The sequence below is a fragment of the Manduca sexta genome, chromosome 28, assembly GCF_014839805.1.
Source record: "Manduca sexta isolate Smith_Timp_Sample1 chromosome 28, JHU_Msex_v1.0, whole genome shotgun sequence".
NCBI lineage: Eukaryota > Metazoa > Arthropoda > Insecta > Lepidoptera > Sphingidae > Manduca > Manduca sexta.
Window position 1 is genome coordinate 16,723,953 of NC_051142.1, and position 17,898 is coordinate 16,741,850.

Here is a 17,898-nt window from a genome sequence, read left to right on the forward strand (position 1 = left end):
CTCTCATTCTCAGGTAGGTATGGAGAGAAAAGCATGCTCTCATATATTGAAAATCTTCGTATCAATACTAATATATAAAGTTGAAGAGTCTGTTTGAACGTGCTTTTCTCAGGAACTAATAAACCGATTTTGATAATTTTTCACTAATAGGAAGCTATATTACTCTTGAGTGATATACTTTTTATGTCTGAAGCCAAACACACGCAGGCGGAGCCGCGAGCATAAGTTAGTAAAGAATATGCATTGTGTTTTTCTGCACGCAAGGGAACATGCTTCGCAGCCGATGAAGCATCTGCATCATAGGCGAGCTTCAAGCCAGTTTATCACTTTGAAGCTAGGAATCGCAACAATTCCAGTATGCAAGAATAATATACACTAGGAATAGTAAGCATGCAAAGGTTCTTTATGTCTGTAGGTTTTCAAGAACACGTTATCATTTTTTACACATTAGGAAATATTTTAACGTATATTAATACAAATTAAACGCTTTGTAATTAAATTGAAGTATTCTCTTTATGAATCACTAGATCTATATCAGATGAGGCGTAATCCCTCTCAGTAGTAGAGGAGGCCCGTGCCCAACAGTGGGACAGTATATAAAACATGGCTAATATTATTCAGATGAATAAATACAAATTGTGTCCTATGTTATCATGAAAAAAAACCTTTGTTGTATTTTATTTTTCAGTATACATAATTTACTCAAATTGAGTGTAAACAAGGAAAACAAACAAATATCCCCCCATATAATAAAAAGACAATAATTTTAAGTCGTATTTTCCTCTAAGGCCGAGCGCGTTGGGATGTGTTTAAATAAGAAATTCAATATTTTACACTCGTTTAAATCGTGATTCCCAAGAATTTTAAAAAAATAAAAATAATTACAGTGCTCTAAATATAAATAAAATTATGACTACGGTAATAACAACCATTGTTCGTGGTTAATTCGTAGGTATGTAAAGTGCGACAGGACTAATATTGGAACAATACGCAAATTATAACTATTTGAATCCTGTGGTAATTACAATGCCTGACAAATTTATTATTTTATCTTTTGTCATTTACTGTGCAATAAGTTTGTTTAATGTTTCCGGTAAGTTTATTTTCGTTGTAGTTTATATTATAAGTAATTGTAGCGATAAATAATATATTTTATTTAAATGTAGCACTCGATTTAAATCAAAGAATACTTACCATCTTCATTATAATATGTAGAGACCGGAATATATGCCTTTGCATATTTTGGCCTTTTTTGTCGCTTTTTGCATTATACTTTCGCCATATTAGGCGTATTTTATTTTATGTGAGGAGATCTTACGATAAATGAAATATTACGGTACATTGATGTCTTGATGACTCACCTTATTAAGCTAAAAAATAGCCCAGGATTTGAAATTGTGCGCAAATAAAATATAATCTTATTATTGAGGCGAGTGAAGTTTTGCCGCAGACAATAAGTGTCAGCTTAAATACCAAAATTTATGAAAAATAGACAATCCTATCACTGAATCAGAGATCAAATCCGAGATCTTAGTGTGTGCGAATATTTTATTATTATATGTTCGAACGTATAAATATGTTGGTTTTAAGTAAAAAAGCGTAATAATTAATCACTTTTAATTCAATTTGCATATTTTAACGTTTTTCACACATATTTTCAAGATATTCCATGCTTATATCTTTTTGCCTATTCCGGACTTTTTGAGTTGCACATAATGCGTTCTCTAGTAATAAGTAATATACTTGCTCCTGAACTTATGTTTGGCGAAGCATGCAAATACAAGTTGATGCAGCTACATGGGAGCTGCTTCGCATATCATTAGTATTCTGTTTTAAGCAGGCTGTAGCGACGTGATTTAAGCGCTACGACAGCTACCTGTCGTAGCGCTTAAATCACGGTAGGTATTAAGAATATCCGAAAAATTATTAAAGATGCTGTGTACGTAATTTAAATTATTTTTTAAACTGAATGACGAGACGTGCGAGGGATGCGGCTACCTATGAACAATAGTGATACTATGACATATTTAGAATTACAAATCACTGCTAAGTACGGCACTCCACGCTCATCGTCCTTTAACTTTAGAAGCTTCATAATATGATAACATAAACATCATAAACCTGAAACAACACCTACCTACTCACATGGAACCTCGCATTCGCGGGATCATTTTGCGGAATACAAAATAAAAGTTACTTATTTTTTGCAGGAGATTCGAGTGCACATATTGTAGTGCACGTCAACAATGACCTCATTAGCGATGGAGGTAAGTCTGTAGGGATTGCAATATATGTATATACAGGTGTGTTAAAATATAACGCTTAAACGCGTTATGAAGTTTTTTACGACTAAATAAAAGTATGGTAAACAAAATTTGAGCATAATGTAATGTATTTAATTTGACTTAAAGTTTAGTCCAAGTCTAAGAGATTTCATTATTCCTAATTTTAATACAGACATCGCATTATGCTGGCATTTATATATACCTAATCCCAAACAAAGCGTTGGTTTATTAACACAATAATTGGGTATTCGTATATCATGTTTAAAGAAAATTTTAAAATCATAAATTTATTTTTATTTATCTTTCGCAATTCATGTCGTGAAAAACTTACACTAACCTGGCAAGTTAAACAAAAATTCACAATTCTGTGATGCTGAGATGACTATTATCTAACTATAAAAATATATTTTGTACTGTTTGATATGTTTTTTGTTCTCGGGTAAATCAGCAAAAAATGTGAATTATAAAGTAGGCGATATTATAAATTTTTCCTGTTCTGGGCCTGATATGAATGATTTTAAACATTATGGTGTGGTGTACGAGAAAGGTGAGTAATTTTTTTTAACTATCAAAAAAATTATATTATTATTAATTATATAAGTAATAAGTATAGACTATTATTTATGATCATAGGATAGGGTCAGAGGAATAGGGAGTGTGCATGACGAAAGGTTTTACCCTCTTAATACTGGGCATTGTCTAATATTTAATTTATTGTTGTAAGTATATCCGAAGACAATATAATTACTTACTACGTTAGATATATAAGTAATGTTTGATTTTCTGTGGCGGTTTTATTTATATAAAATAAAAATCGGTTTTTCATATCTCAGGGTGTACATTACTTAGGCGCGGGCCACACAGAACATACGTAGGGCGCAGACAGGGCAAGGACGAGGCCACAATTTCTTAAAACGTAGATCTGAAGAAGACAATTTACTTACTATTTCAGATGGAACTAGGTTCAAGATACCTAAAGACGGGGGTTATGAAATCAACACATTTATCTACTCCATAGAAACATATGATTTTGACGATAAATCTATAGTACAATGTGAAGTGGAAATATGGAATGAGATGATAAAAGAATATGAGCTTATCGGCCGCAGTACGTCAGTGACACTTGTTATGCTTTCAGGTGAGTTTCTCTTCCTTACCTGTTAGGTAAGCTTATATACAAAATTAAAGGAAACCATATCATTCTTTTCAATTTGAATATTCTGTACCTAATAAATAATTTCTACACTATGAGTATTTGTCCGTGGAGCTTAAATATTTCGGTACCTATTCCTATCTCGGTCCGACCTAGCAATAGCGTTAAACTACTCAGAATTAAGGATATTGCGGATGCGGATTTATTTAAATTTATGTTCATTATATGATATAGATATACCCACTATCCCACTACAAGGCGCATACGCCATTTACATGAACAACGCTTAGTAGACGAGAGTGGAGACGCTACATAGTATCGTACAAAGAGGAGACCGAGAATATAAAATAATGTGTAATGTATTTTCTCATTCTCTCGTGCATTTGTTTCTTTATCGTAAAGCATTTTCGTGTCATCGAGTTTCAAATCAGAACAATCCTAAAGAAGTTTCACTTCTGTTTTTTTTTGCAATTGACAATTATGAAGGATTTTAAACTATTCACACCTGATATTCACACATTCTGAAATGTTTACAGGTACACCATTATCTGTTTTCGTAATATAAAAAGAAATGGGTAAAGAGATCGAAAAGTTAATTAAGACTATTTCATACAACCAATTTTCCCAAAACGGTGTGGATGTTCCGCGATTAGGTATAGATGCGGATATCCGCAACATCCTGTTTAGAATCACCGCGGCCAACGTCAGAGACACGGAGGAAAAATACTTTAATAATGTAAATCATTGATTTCAGATAACAGTTTAAACGACACGATACCCGAGGTTCACTACAGCGAAAGCAATCCAGTAACTCATATTTGCAGCGAACAAGGTTAGGTTAAATCGATTGGAAATATGTTATTTCTACGGTAATTAACGACTGATTGCAATAAACGAACTTAATCGTTACATTTGAATTCGGATCAAAGGCAAAACAGTTCATTGAGAATAAAGTTTGTTATTTATCTAAGGTTGTAAAAAAACTTTACAAATGATTTATTTTAATTGGTGCATTCTAACAAGATTCTGCATTTAGGAATTGGGGTCGTTTATTAAAATCAGGCGTTTAATTAAATGTAAATATATAAATATTAATTATAAGTATTTACTTTATGATACTTATATAATTTGTTTCATAAACTTTACTTAAATTTTACGACTAAATTAATTGTTTCCAGATTCTCTGTTTGTTATGATGAATGGAACTCAACAATATTATATAAAAAGGAAATTATATTTGGCGCCATCATACACGGGTTCTGTTGTTTTCTGTTCAAAAATTGAACGCAAGGAGGATGATACAAACAGGGCAATATCTTACCAAAGAATTATTTATAACCAAAGAAAATATATATATACTGCAAAGGTATTAAGTGAAAGTAAGTTTACTAGATAACAATTTATTTAATTTGTAGACAGAGAAAAAGAAATGTAGATGACAAGTTTTCCTATTTTTTTCCTCTTGTATTTCATATAAGTATTTGAAAAGTAAGTTATTTTTCTGCTATTTGTATATTAAGCCTAAGGTGGTCTATTTTTAAGCGATTAGTTTTTTAGTCTCGGCTGTGACTACCTATATTAATTATTAGATATGCTTTTCGATGAAGCATCTTTAAGTGGTCGCTCAAGAAGAAAAAATAACGTTGCATTAAGCCGCCCGATGTTCATAATTGCGTAGCTATGGATTTTCTGTAAGGAGAGTGGTGTGGCAGCTGGTGGGAAAAAAAAGGTAACTGAATTCAACGAAAAGCTTGTACCGCACGAGACCGCTCAGTGTATAGTGGACGCAGGCCAACCTCGCCACACCGCTCCCCTCTCCTAGCTACGCCTGTACCGATGGTAGGTATGTAATATCGCTGAAAATCATCCGCCTCAACCGGGGAATTTGCTCGGGTCAAGCTAACCATTAATTTCAGTGCAGTTAATAGTGTATACTGTAGTTAATATAATAAATCCGCGAGAGTTGATAGTGCCCAAGAGATGGCCATGCCAAAAAACAGTTCACTCACTAGATGGTATTATGTAATCGTTAGTTTACGACGTGCAGTGGCCAGGAACGATATTTTTCTTAAACTCCATCGAAAAAAGTAAAGGAAATATATCAATATTTATTTACACCGTATGTTATTGTACACCAATGTAATTCAAAAACAGCGAGACTGATTCTCAAAATTTTCTGTTATCTGGCCTTAAATATAAATTTATCGGCGATAATTATTATTTGTGTTGACTTCCAAAAACGATGGTTAACTTACCACTACACAACTAACTAAACCCACAGACTTGCGTATATATGTATTATTCCGAATAATAAGTAAAACACCAGAACATACTGTCTAGTGTCTAGTCTCTAGTGCGTCGGTTTTGTACTGCGTGTACCTAATAACACCCGCTGTGCCAAAAAACTGGCACACCGGTACGAGCTATTGCTTTCTTCATAATATGAATGAAGGTCACATTCCGTCTCTTTAGTACGAGCACGACAGTGACTCCAAGTTTCACCTGTTGGTAGGTGAAGTGACGTCCAAATCAAATAGCGACTGCCGGTATTTATTTACACATCGACATTGGACTCAATTATGCAAGAATTTTATCCGGATGTACACAGATTAAGCCATTACGACCGGATTTACTTGTATACGTGGTCGCTATCCGAGCGGAAACATATATTTCATTTTGTATACGCGATGTAAACATTGTTTATAGCATGCATGGACGATTCGACGACAGGAGTAGGTACCACTGTCACATAGAAAAAAATAAACTGCTTGGTATAAGGTTTCGGTTCTGCTTCCCCTCCGCTAGCCATCTGCCATTTTTAAAAGCTGGCAGCACATCAATGATCAAGGCATTGTGGGTACTTATGAATAGAGATTATATAACATCAGACGACCCACTTTTTCGTTTGCTTATATGTAACAAAGATATTTCATTTGTTTATAGCTTCCTCTCTACAAGGTAGTATTTCGACAACACAAATTGGTATGGTTGTGGGAGCGATCATTATAGTCTGTATCGTACTGCTTGGGGGTTTTGTACTGCACAGGAACAAGAGGGACAGACCTAATGTCACTCCATCGCCTCACCAAGACACTAACAATGACGTGAGTTTTACATATTATTATATAATCATTTTAGGTTTTATGTTGCCCTCACGCATGGGCGCCGTTAGAGGAATGCAAGGAGTTGCACGTGCACTATCGATCAGAGATTTAGGCGCGGTTACCCCAACATAATCTCTCAGTCGCCGCCTATAAAGACTGGGCGGTAGTAATAAAGTACTTTCTCCGCGTAACCAAAAAAAAGATGCTCCTCCCTAAAAGTAATCTTGGCGGCGCCCATGCAGTCATGGTAATGTATATTGCATTTTCTAGTAAATACATAAGATCTTTAGTATGCACTATGTAAGTGTAATATAAAAACACGCAATTTCCGAACTTCCTCCCTTTTTGGAGTCGGTTAAAAATATCGAACAACGATATGTAGGTACGTGTCGTGGGTTGCCGACTCCTATTTCCTATTATGAATAACAATTGTTCACGTTCCCTTAAGGCCAAATATGGAAGGAAGGAAATTATGATACTTTAACTTGCTTTGAGTGTGTTTGTTGATAGTTTCATTCACAGGTTTCATTCTATTGGTGTTATTAATAAATTATTGTATAAACCAATTTATTTCAGAAATGTTCGACTGAACTTATATATGCAGAATTGGCACTATCTCAAACACCTCGTTGTGGCTGTAGCAAATATCCGAGCACAGAGGAGACGCCTTACGCAGAAATTAGCAGTTGTATTGGAAAAAGAATGCCTCAGGTGATAGAAGAGTCGCCATATGCGGAAATTATTGCAAGAAAGTATTAGAATAGTGTATCAGATATATCAGACATAAAGCCTTAGTTTTATTATAATATTAATTAATTATATTATACCTAAATGTCTTACTCTCTCATTTAGTGGTGTAGTTGTTTTTAGGTGTCAATTTAACCCCATACCGAATTTCATCAAAATCCGCTCTGACAGACGGCCGAGGCGGGAGACTTAGCTTTGTAGGGAAGCTTTATAATATGTAATGTGACAGCATACCCTTTATTACTAAGTCACTGGTCATACGTGGGCGTGAATTGCAACAAGTTATTTTGTTAACTGTGTGGCAGTGGACACAAACCATTGACGACAAAGACCATTTTTTAAATACAGCAGTGATCTAAGCAAAAATCGACCCTCGAGAAACATTTTATGCTCCGAAGATTCTAATCTTTGCAACCTTTTTTAACAGCTTTAACGCATTATCGCTCTTCCCCCACTTGAGAGATGAGCTACTTTTGTCAGTATCACAGGTCTTACGGCCCAATGTCGACATTCGGGCGTATAGCATCATCCGAGCGAGCATTGGACAGAGTCCCTAACCACCTTTTTTTTTTCGCGGGGAAAAAATGCGTTGTCGCTACAACCACTTGGAGGGTGAGTGGAATGGTTATGTTGGTTTCACCGGTCTTTCGGCCCAATGTCGACACTCGGGAGTATAATATCATCCGAGCGAGCTCTAGACCGAGTCCCTAACCCCTGTATACCCTACACCGACATACCAACCAAAACTCACGGTGGCCTTCATCAGTGCATTCAGGACGGCCTTAGAGTATCTTGCATCGAGGTAGCTGCGCGGAACTGTCCCTGCGCGATAATAGGGTACCGGACTCATTTTTGTTCTTTACTATTATCAAATATTTACATAATATAAATTACTAGCTTTTGCCCGCGGCTCCGCCCGCGTTATAAAGTTTTTCAGGCTAAAGTTTTCCGTTATAAAAGTAGTAGTTTCCCGGGAGCCTATGTTCTTCCCAAGGTCTCAAACTGTCTCCATACCAAATTTCATCTTAATACGTTGGGTAGTTTTTGAGTTTAACACGTTCAGGCAAACAGATGCAGCGGGGGACTTTGTTTTATAATATATTTTTTAGAACTTTTTAAGTGAAACATTCCCGTCATACATCATTGTTGCATAACTTTAACCGTTTACGCAGCGCAGGCAACGGAAGCTCTCAAAACTCATAATTTTCCCCGTTTTTGCAACATGTTTCATTACTGCTCCGCTCCTATTGGTCATAGCGTGATGATATATAACTTTGAGCACTCCACAAACAAAGGACTATTCAACACAAAAATATTTTTTCAGTTCGAATCGGTAGTTCCTGAGATTAGACATTACTGCTCCGTTCCTATTGAATATAGCGTGATGATATATAGCCTATAACACTCCACGAACAAAGGGCTATCCAACGCAAAAAGATTTTTTCAGTTTGGACCGGTAGTTCCTGAGATTAGCCATTACTGCCCCGCTCCTATTGGGTATAGCGTGATGATATATAGCCTATAGCACTCCACGAACAAAGGGCTATCCAACGTAAAAAGATTTTTTCAGTTTGGACCGGTAGTTCCTGAGATTAGCCATTACTGCCCCGCTCCTATTGGGTATAGCGTGATGATATATATATAGCCTATAGCACTCCACGAACAAAGGGCTATCCAACGTAAAAAGATTTTTTCAGTTTGGACCGGTAATTCCTGAGATTAGCCATTACTGCCCCGCTCCTATTGGGTATAGCGTGATGATATATAGCCTATAGCACTCCACGAACAAAGGGCTATCCAACGTAAAAAGAATTTTTCAGTTTGGACCGGTAGTTCCTGAGATTAGCCATTACTGCCCCGCTCCTATTGGGTATAGCGTGATGATATATAGCCTATAGCACTCCACGAACAAAGAGCTATCCAACGTAAAAAGAATTTTTCAGTTTGGACCGGTAGTTCCTGAGATTAGCGCGTTCAAACAAACAAACAAACAAACAAACTCTTCAGCTTTATATAATAGTATAGATAACACAGAATGAATTGTTAAAATGCGTTAAAAAATCAACAAGTTATAAGTCTGACTGTCGGTGGAAGGGGTAATTAACAAGAAACAGAAAAGACACGAAATACCCACATGTGACGTCATCGGGAATTACGACGCGTGCGAAAGAAAGAGATGAAGCGATATCCCCACATCGCGTCCACTTCTGCACATTACAATATTTTAAATATGAATTAATCGCTCATTTTTAACCAATTTTTATGTAGTTTTCGCAGGGGTGCTTCTTTTTCGTATTATTAACTATTACATATAGAATAATGTACAAAATCAAGCATAGGCCGGTCCCTTATTGCAAGCCAAGACTGAATAAAACACCAATCAATTTCATATCAACTATATTAACTTCGTAACGTTAACAAAATTATTCTAAAAACTTAACTATGAAGCCATAGGGACATGTTCGTTAACTTTATATGATGGCTACACTCATAACCTTGGGACAATGGTTGCATCGAGATAGGTGGCTTCGGTTTCAGGTTTCTCGTATCTAACTCAGTTACCCATAAACATAATTTGTGGTCCACCATCAGTTACACTCAACGTTAACTCACTTGACTTTAACTGGTATTTTAAACACATTTCATTATAAGAATGGCACATTTTAAATAATTCTGCATTATATAAAATTGAGCTAATATGTAAAATGATATCTTTACTGAACGGCGAGATGGGGTGTAACTCTCCATATACTAAGGCACAAGTGCCCTTGAACAGCAACACCAGAATTACAATATCATATGATACGCCTTTAATTAAGCTAGGGTTTGATTAGCAAGTTGTCGCAGACATATATTGCGCAAGAACTTTGAATGCGTTTTCATTAACGGCAATATGTCAATAATTTCATACACTAGAGAGGTCCTGCAAGTTTTAAAATTTGCAGAATTCAGTTTGCGGTGTCTGTACACAGAAAAAATGGATTGCGGAAGACAACTTCTGCAAGTTTCTTGCTAATCTAAACCCTGCTTCACTCAATCATCATTTCAATTGAATTTGTCGAAAATGTAAACAAACCATATCATGATTTACAAGTGCAATTTATACGAAAAAGAATCCCAACACAATTGTATTTAAGTTGATTTTGATGAAAAACACAACCTCCTTGTGAAATAACAAGTTAAAGATTTATTTATACTTTAAACAAGTCCTATGAAAATGGATCATACCAATAAACATTGTAATATATAGTCACAGTTTGTCAATTTCTCATTATTCTTTCTTCCTTGTGTCTAGTGTCAGTCAGGTTTGGGAAACTTTGTAAAGGTTGATAAGGCGTGTTCCACAATATTCAAGTGAATATTATTCGTCAAAGCTATACAAGTATAAACAAGTCCTAACTCATGGATTCATTGATTCAGCAACGCTTAACAAAACTCTTTTCTGAATTAACTTCTAACAAACATTCAAACATCTTTCAGATTTATTATATAAGTAAGATTTGACGAATCGCATTTACTTAGAAGTCGTGAAATAGGCGCATAATTATATCCCAAAATCAAATAAAAAATATCAGAATGTTTTATTTAAGTTTCAACTTCTTTTTAAAAAAGGGGTTTATTGGGGAGGGGGTAGACGGCTTCAGATTGGTTTTAGTCGGTTTTTTACTAGGGTTATAGGGGATGTTTGGACTTTGTCTCACACTTTTGTAATAATCCACTGCTCCTTGCATTGAATTATTCTTAAGTACAAACTTCACCTTTTTCGGTGTAGTCAATAATTTCCTTTCTGCATCTTTTTTTGTGCTTTTTTGGAAATTTTTCACTTTATTCACTAGTACAATGGGTTTATCCTTGCCCAACTTTTTGTCAGGACTTTTGTTATTTTCATGTTTATGGACACCATTTACAATGGGCTTTTGTTTTTTGTTTACCTTATGAGTCACTTCCTTTTCTGTGTTATCTTTGATAACTTTTGGAGATTTTTTTAATTTCTTTTTATTTATACCGTTAACTACATTATTACCACTTTTTTCCTGTACCTTAGTTTTAATAGTCTCCTTACTGTCTTTCGTATCTGTAATATCTTTTTTTACTTTCGGTTGCACTTTTAACTTTTTACTACTTGTTACACCTACAACACTATCTTTTCCTTCAGCACCATTTAAAATAACATCCTTTACTTTCTTTCCTACATCTTTCTTGCCTTTTTCTTCAGTTTTTAGCTTTTTATTAGCAGTATTATCAGTAGAAGGCTCTTTACGTTTTCTTTCTAGAGGTTTCTCCTTTTGTTCAAGATTCTTTTTCTCATTCAATTTAGTTTTCTTAGCTTCCGGCTCTGCTTCTTCAACTTGCCAACCACCATTCTGGAAAAGGATTTAAACTGTGATGTAATTATAAATAAAACTAATTTAACATACAAAGGAGAAAGTGCCTTATGGTATGTGGATGGCACCATCATGCATTACCCAAAGGCATTTACTACAATATTTAGGGTTACCCGGAATACGAATTAGCTACTAGGGCGAAAAAAATCTAAAAACAATTTCACATTTGTTTTAGTTTCTTGTTCCTTTCCGGCCATATTCTGTCTCATTTTCTCCACTTCGTCGGCGATGTTGACTCCGGCGCGGGACATAGCGAGTAACCGCTTCCGATGCTTCCTACTCAAACCTGCCGACAAACAATTATTATTGTATTAAAAGATCAATCGCTCGAGCGATGATTAATGTCAGACCACATTGAGCATCAATAAAACCAAAACGTTCTATTACAAATGGTCGACCATGCGTTCATGATGAGATATTAGATTGAATGAGGGTCCTACAAGACTCTAATCGAAAGGTCTTTTAACTAATAAAAGTCTATAAACGAGAGTGTCCAAATACGTACTTAACGTATTTTCTCGTGAAAATCTGTAAATGGCCATTTGTTTTGTTTATTTTGTAATTTATTAAGATATATGTAAGCTGTTGGTTTTCCAATAAATAACATATTATCGTATCGTAATAATCGTGTATTATGTTGTGTCAACCTATAATAACAATAATTATAGGCTGACACAACATAATACACGATTTTGATACTGTAATCTTACCTCTAAGCGCCAGTTCATCGGAGCTGTCCTTGAGTTGTGAATCAAGTGCTAATAGCTTGGTGGCGGACTTCTGCGCGGAGATGCGCCGGCCGCTGTTGCGCGACCAGTCACTGCGCGGAATCGCCAGCGGGTACTCCTCTTTGGCCAGCTTCTCGAATCTGTACAAACAGTGGCTCAGTTTAATAAAAAGAAATCAATACATAGTAAAAAAAACTTAACTATTTGATGTATAATGCCTCTAGGTATACCAACCAGGGCAGATTCAATACCTGGCTCATACAATACTGCATAGCAAATATCTTAAACATCTTTAACTGCAAGCAGACTAGTCATAAAATTAAGAGAAGTTGATCTTGTATAATTTTTAGTAAAGGAAGCTGCACCAACCCCACTTCGGTATAAGACGGCAGTTGTCGGAACCTACAAACCTCTGCATAAAGATCTTGATCCTTTTATGCGCTTTCGAAGAAGCGCTGCGCAGTTGTTCGCGCAGTGCAGCGGCGATCTTCTCGGCCGGCACCGGCAGTGGGTTCAACTCCACGTCTACACGACCGGCCCGGGGGTCGAGAGGTTTGTTTCTTCTGCAAATCAAATACTGTGATAATAAAAAAAATTGGGATGCTGATTGACTTGAAAGATGGACAAATAATGAATATATAAACAGTCACCTACTAAGGTACATTGTCTCGGATATATCATGGGACATAAGTTTGCTAATGTGTTATTTTATTTTTTATATGAATGATGAGATGAGCAATTTGGTTCGTTGGTTGCTGCAATGTCTTTCAAAAAATAACAAATCATAACACATGCTGATGCTTGGGGAATTCACTCCACTCGCTGCATCTTGATGAATGCCAATTCTATTCTTTTTGACAACTTTACTGTAAACTTGACATTATTGAGATGGTGTAGTGCTATTTGCTGGTATTGATGTATGAGTTAGGGTTCAAAGCACTCACGGGTCTTGTTCTTCATCGGACTCTGTTCCTGAGCCATCGCCATTCTGGACATCTTCCTCCTCATCAGACACCAGCTCCAGAGCCTCTGGACCGCCTTCAGGACATCCCATCTGAGAAAAAATAGGTGAGGTGTTAGGTAAATATTAAAGTGTGGAATAATATACAAACATTATAACATAGAAGAATATTTTTCAAATGATTCTGCCCGCAACTTTATCTAATTCAAAATAGATCTTTATGGTCATTGTAGTTCTTAGTGCCAATGTTACTAGATTAGTATTAACGTCCTTGTTATGTATTAGCATAGATATGTATACTAATTTCTTTGACACTTTTTAACAAAAAGTACAACTAAAGAGGGTACAAGTAAAATGTCATTGTCAGCAACGAAACTGAATAAACGTATTTATAGAGACTTTCCCGCCCTCACACCCACCACTACAACTCCTGTAAGCCAGGATCAGCAGTGGCACGCATTTTGTGACACCGAGCAGTGAAGCTCGGCGAGTCTCAGGGTAAACTAATATGTCATTATCCCGCAACGAAATTAATCAAATAGAAAGATAGGGAGGAGTTGGAAATAAACGTATTTACTGAAATAAGGTGTTCCCTTAAACATAACAGGTCTCTAGTGCATACCTGGTGCCACGCCCTGGTGGCGTCCTGGTAGGCGAGTCCCAGCGAGGACTGTCGCAGCAGCCACGTCAGCACGCGGCGCGCGCGCACCACCAGCGTCGGACACTCGCCGCTGTTCATGTATGCAATAAACGGATGCAGCAGTTCAACCAAACTGTCATCTGGGATCTCTCCGCTTGATACCTGCGAAATTAATTATAAATTATAACGGTTTTGTTCTTTTTGGTGTCATTTTTTGTGGATTATTGCTTGTTTTAATGGTGATCCTTTACAACATCGTGAGAGATGCTATCTGAGAAGTTCTCTATAGAAATTTTAATGGTGTGTGAAATCTATTAATCCACACTAGGCTAGTGTGGTGAACTTAGGACTAATGCCTCTCATTTAAAATAAAATAAAATAAAGGACAATATAAAATAAAGGGTTGAAATTATTATTACAATGGTCTTGCAGTGTCAGTTACATGAAATAATTCCATTATAATAAACACACAAGTCATTGAAACTTTAAGTCAAGTGATAATTTATCACACATTGTTAATATAAAATGTATTACAAAAGCTTTGACTCTACAGAACCTTGTCACTGCACAGTCAAGACACAGTTCTTTTAACAATATTACCTTGGACACTTCTTCCAAAAAACAGTCAATGAAGTGCAGTAGCATGGAGGTAGCATTACGCGCGTAATGTGGCGTCTTTGCTGCTAGTATACCTGCGAAAAAAATCTATTCATAAAAAAACAAACACACATCACGCTTTCATCCCTGAAAGGATAGGCAGACATATAAGTAGTTATCACTTTTCATTATATGTACTGTCTCAAGATGTGATAAGGGGCGAGCTACACTCATCGGGGACTATCTTTACACTTTAACTAATCCCTTCCTAACCGAATTTCGGCCACGACTGCCAATCTCAATGGAGGTACGCCAAGTACGCAGGAGATATAGTGCACAAATGTGTGAGCAATAAGGTGTACTCTGTTTCTTCATTTTATAGTCTGGTGAGACGACAATCCGACATGACACGAAAGAGATCAGGAGCAGGATCAACGGCTTTACGTGCTTACCTAAGCACGAGGATATCACACCACCGACTTCCCGACTCCGAGTGGCGACTTAGTAATATTTTTAAGATGGAAAAAATCATTTTTTGTATTCGATTTATTAGATTGTGTAGTCTAATTATAGAGCATTGTGATAAATTCAAGATTCCAGTATTACTTCTAGTGGTGGCATAAGTTCTCAATGTGGGTGATAAGGCCTCCTTGTGAGCGTTTGAGACTTTCGGGGGGGCATTAGACAACTCAGAGAATGTGGGCAGATTAATAAATTTTGCCTAAGAAAGGTAAAACTATCATGCTAATTACATACTTGAGTAAAGCAAATATTGATATCATTAAGTTTTTGTTATTGTAGGTATTTTTTTTTTTTTATCATGGTTGCAAAAAAATTGAGTCTAGAAAAAAAACAAATTCTCAATATGGGCGGTAAGCAAAATAAGGTTAAGAAACTGGGAATTATGGTTATACACAACCTCTTTACTTAGTAAAAACAATAAAATTTAAAAGGTAACAAAACTCACCATCTGAACTGGATAACATTTTTGAGTACATTTTACAATTATCCACATCCCAATTGCATCTTTGCAGACATCCAAGACTGCCACGTAGGAAACGTCGGACCAGCTGAAATACAGTATTGACTTTTAAAATTTTAGTAAGTAAAATATTAATTTATACTATTTTTATTGGACCATGCTAATCTCAGAAATAAAATATAATTGAAAACATCTGTGAATGTGTTTGGATGTCGCTAACTATAATGCTACAACTTGCACAAAACAGGATTCCCCAGTGTCTGTGGATTTTCATTTAGTCACACTTAAGTGTTGTTCAATGCCCTATCTTTCTTATCTTACTTTTTACTAATATTATAAGTCACAAAGTTTGTGAAAATATTCCAATATTTGTTAGAAATTAATTATCCAATATTTGTTAATAATTAAATTTTGTTAGAATTTCCATAAAATTTGTCATGTGACTAGACCACATCCTAGATTAACATATAGGCTACTTTTTATCCTGATAATTTGCTCCTATGGGGTATATTTTATCTACTACTTAAGTAGATGGTACTGACCGTGTACGGATGGCGCTACGGATCACTACACCGTAATTTAAACTACTACAGTAACTTAGAAGTTTTTGTAGTGGAAAAGGGTTTGCATGTGGGCAAAGCCACAAATACTTAGTTCTTTATTATGCACACATACCATCATAAATTTGTCCATACGATGCTGATCTATACCAAACCACTCTGTGGCCAGGACCCGTAGACCAGCTTTTATCATCATGATGGCATGTTTGAACTGGTCATTTGGAAACAGCTCGAGTATTCCGGCAATGTTATCACACAACTCCTCCTGGGAAAGAAATAAAAATATAATCACCAGCAATCATTAATTCACATTATACACGCACTTGTAGTGTCTTGTATTACTAGAATAGTTTGTAAAGTAATACAGTAAGTGTTAAATAAATAAATAAATAATTACAGAGAAGAAACTTCTTTTTTAGAGCAAAAAACAAGTTTGCGGCTTCATTACATAGACATCTGCTGAGACAGAAGCTAATAATTTATTTCTATAAAGATATGGTTCTTTTGTGTAAAAGATTATACTTAGCAGAAATTATATCTATACATTGAATAAAGTACTGTATACAATTACTGTGGTGTGGTGGTTACACAGTGGGCATGAAGTAATATAATAATAAAAAAAAAAAACAAAAAAATAATTTACCTGCACCAAGGGTTTGTCCGACATCCACACTGCATAGAACAAGCCTTTCCACACTCTTGTGAAATCATCTTCTTTGAAATCTAAATAGTTTAATATTTTTTAATTAGACAAAACATTAAATCTAAGTAAAATGAAAGTCACAAAACTTATTAAGGATCATAAAAGATCTTAAAAAGAACAAATATATGAAGCAAGTATTTATAGTCAATGCTTTGTATAAAATTAACTTAAGAAAACAGCATTGTCAGATCCATACATTAAAACACATAATAAATTTCCTAACTAAATAACTGCCTTACCCTAATTATTGTTAATTTATATTATTTTAATCATCATTTTTTGAAGGCACAGACTACCTAATTGGAGGTCCTTGAAATTTTCCTTGATGCATGTTTATAATTAAAGAAAGTATATCATATGTATGATAAGCAACTTAAGATATATTAATGTGGTCAAGGATAAATAACTAGTTAACTGTCCAGACTTATTTCTCACGTATGAATTGACGGAAGCGTCTAGTTCTATATCAAACATAATTATACTCTTAGACAGTTGTTTATTGAGCTTTTTACATATATTCACATTAGTGATTTAAACTGATTGGTTTTATTGCAAACACTTGTATCATAAAATAAGAAACTCTTATTGTCAATTAAAGTACATTAATGGTTCATTTTTAATTGAACCATTTATAATGTTAGTATTCAGGAGAAAAAACAGTATGTATTGAAGAGTAATTTTGAGGTTACTTTTGGAATAAAAATATGCGCATTACTATAAGAAATGAGAAAATACATATAATAGGGCATAATAAAGCATATAAATACCATATCCTTTATGGAAACAGCTAGAAAGCCATTTCTTTAACGTTTTCAACACACGGTCGCGGGACTTCTTTTCATTCCCCGATAATAGACGGGCAAACTTAATTTCCTGAGCTACTATAAGCACTTGGCCCTTTTTAGATTTATCTATTTGTCTGTGTTTTATGTTCTGTTTCTTGCGTTTGGCTTTTTCTACGAGTTTCATTTTGGAAAAATCCGCAAAAACAATTGCACCATGTGTGCTAACTGCCAAATGTCATACAGCGCATTGGGTAGGGATGTGTGAGAA

At 35.4% G+C, this 17,898-nt stretch overlaps 2 protein-coding genes across 4 annotated transcripts; one reads left to right on the forward strand and one right to left on the reverse strand.

Moving 5' to 3' along the window:
* The first annotated feature begins 765 nt into the window (after positions 1-765).
* On the forward strand, positions 766-7,378 carry LOC115456238. Of its 3 annotated transcripts, none has more exons than XM_030185209.2 (8): positions 767-1,093; positions 2,211-2,267; positions 2,734-2,832; positions 3,238-3,423; positions 4,193-4,270; positions 4,617-4,817; positions 6,382-6,542; positions 7,119-7,378. In XM_030185209.2, exons 1-8 carry the CDS (start codon positions 1,027-1,029, stop codon positions 7,299-7,301), a joined length of 1,032 nt encoding a protein of 343 aa, XP_030041069.2. In that variant the 5' UTR covers positions 767-1,026; the 3' UTR covers positions 7,302-7,378. The 3 variants fall into 3 exon arrangements, with proteins under 3 accessions (XP_037300762.1, XP_030041069.2, XP_030041071.2); XM_030185211.2 differs by having other exon boundaries at positions 767-952; XM_037444865.1 differs by lacking the exon at positions 2,734-2,832 and having other exon boundaries at positions 766-1,093.
* A 2,291-nt stretch (positions 7,379-9,669) lies between these two features.
* LOC115456195 (ribosomal RNA processing protein 1 homolog) lies at positions 9,670-17,886 on the reverse strand. The gene is made up of 11 exons (XM_030185156.2): positions 17,613-17,886; positions 16,786-16,865; positions 16,258-16,407; positions 15,568-15,670; positions 14,604-14,695; positions 13,986-14,165; positions 13,347-13,456; positions 12,813-12,965; positions 12,385-12,542; positions 11,839-11,960; positions 9,670-11,653 (listed from the first exon to the last, which is right to left on the reverse strand). The coding sequence occupies exons 1-11, from the start codon at positions 17,812-17,814 to the stop codon at positions 10,871-10,873; spliced, it is 2,133 nt and encodes a 710-aa protein (XP_030041016.2). The 5' UTR covers positions 17,815-17,886; the 3' UTR covers positions 9,670-10,870.
* Positions 17,887-17,898: the final 12 nt, after the last annotated feature.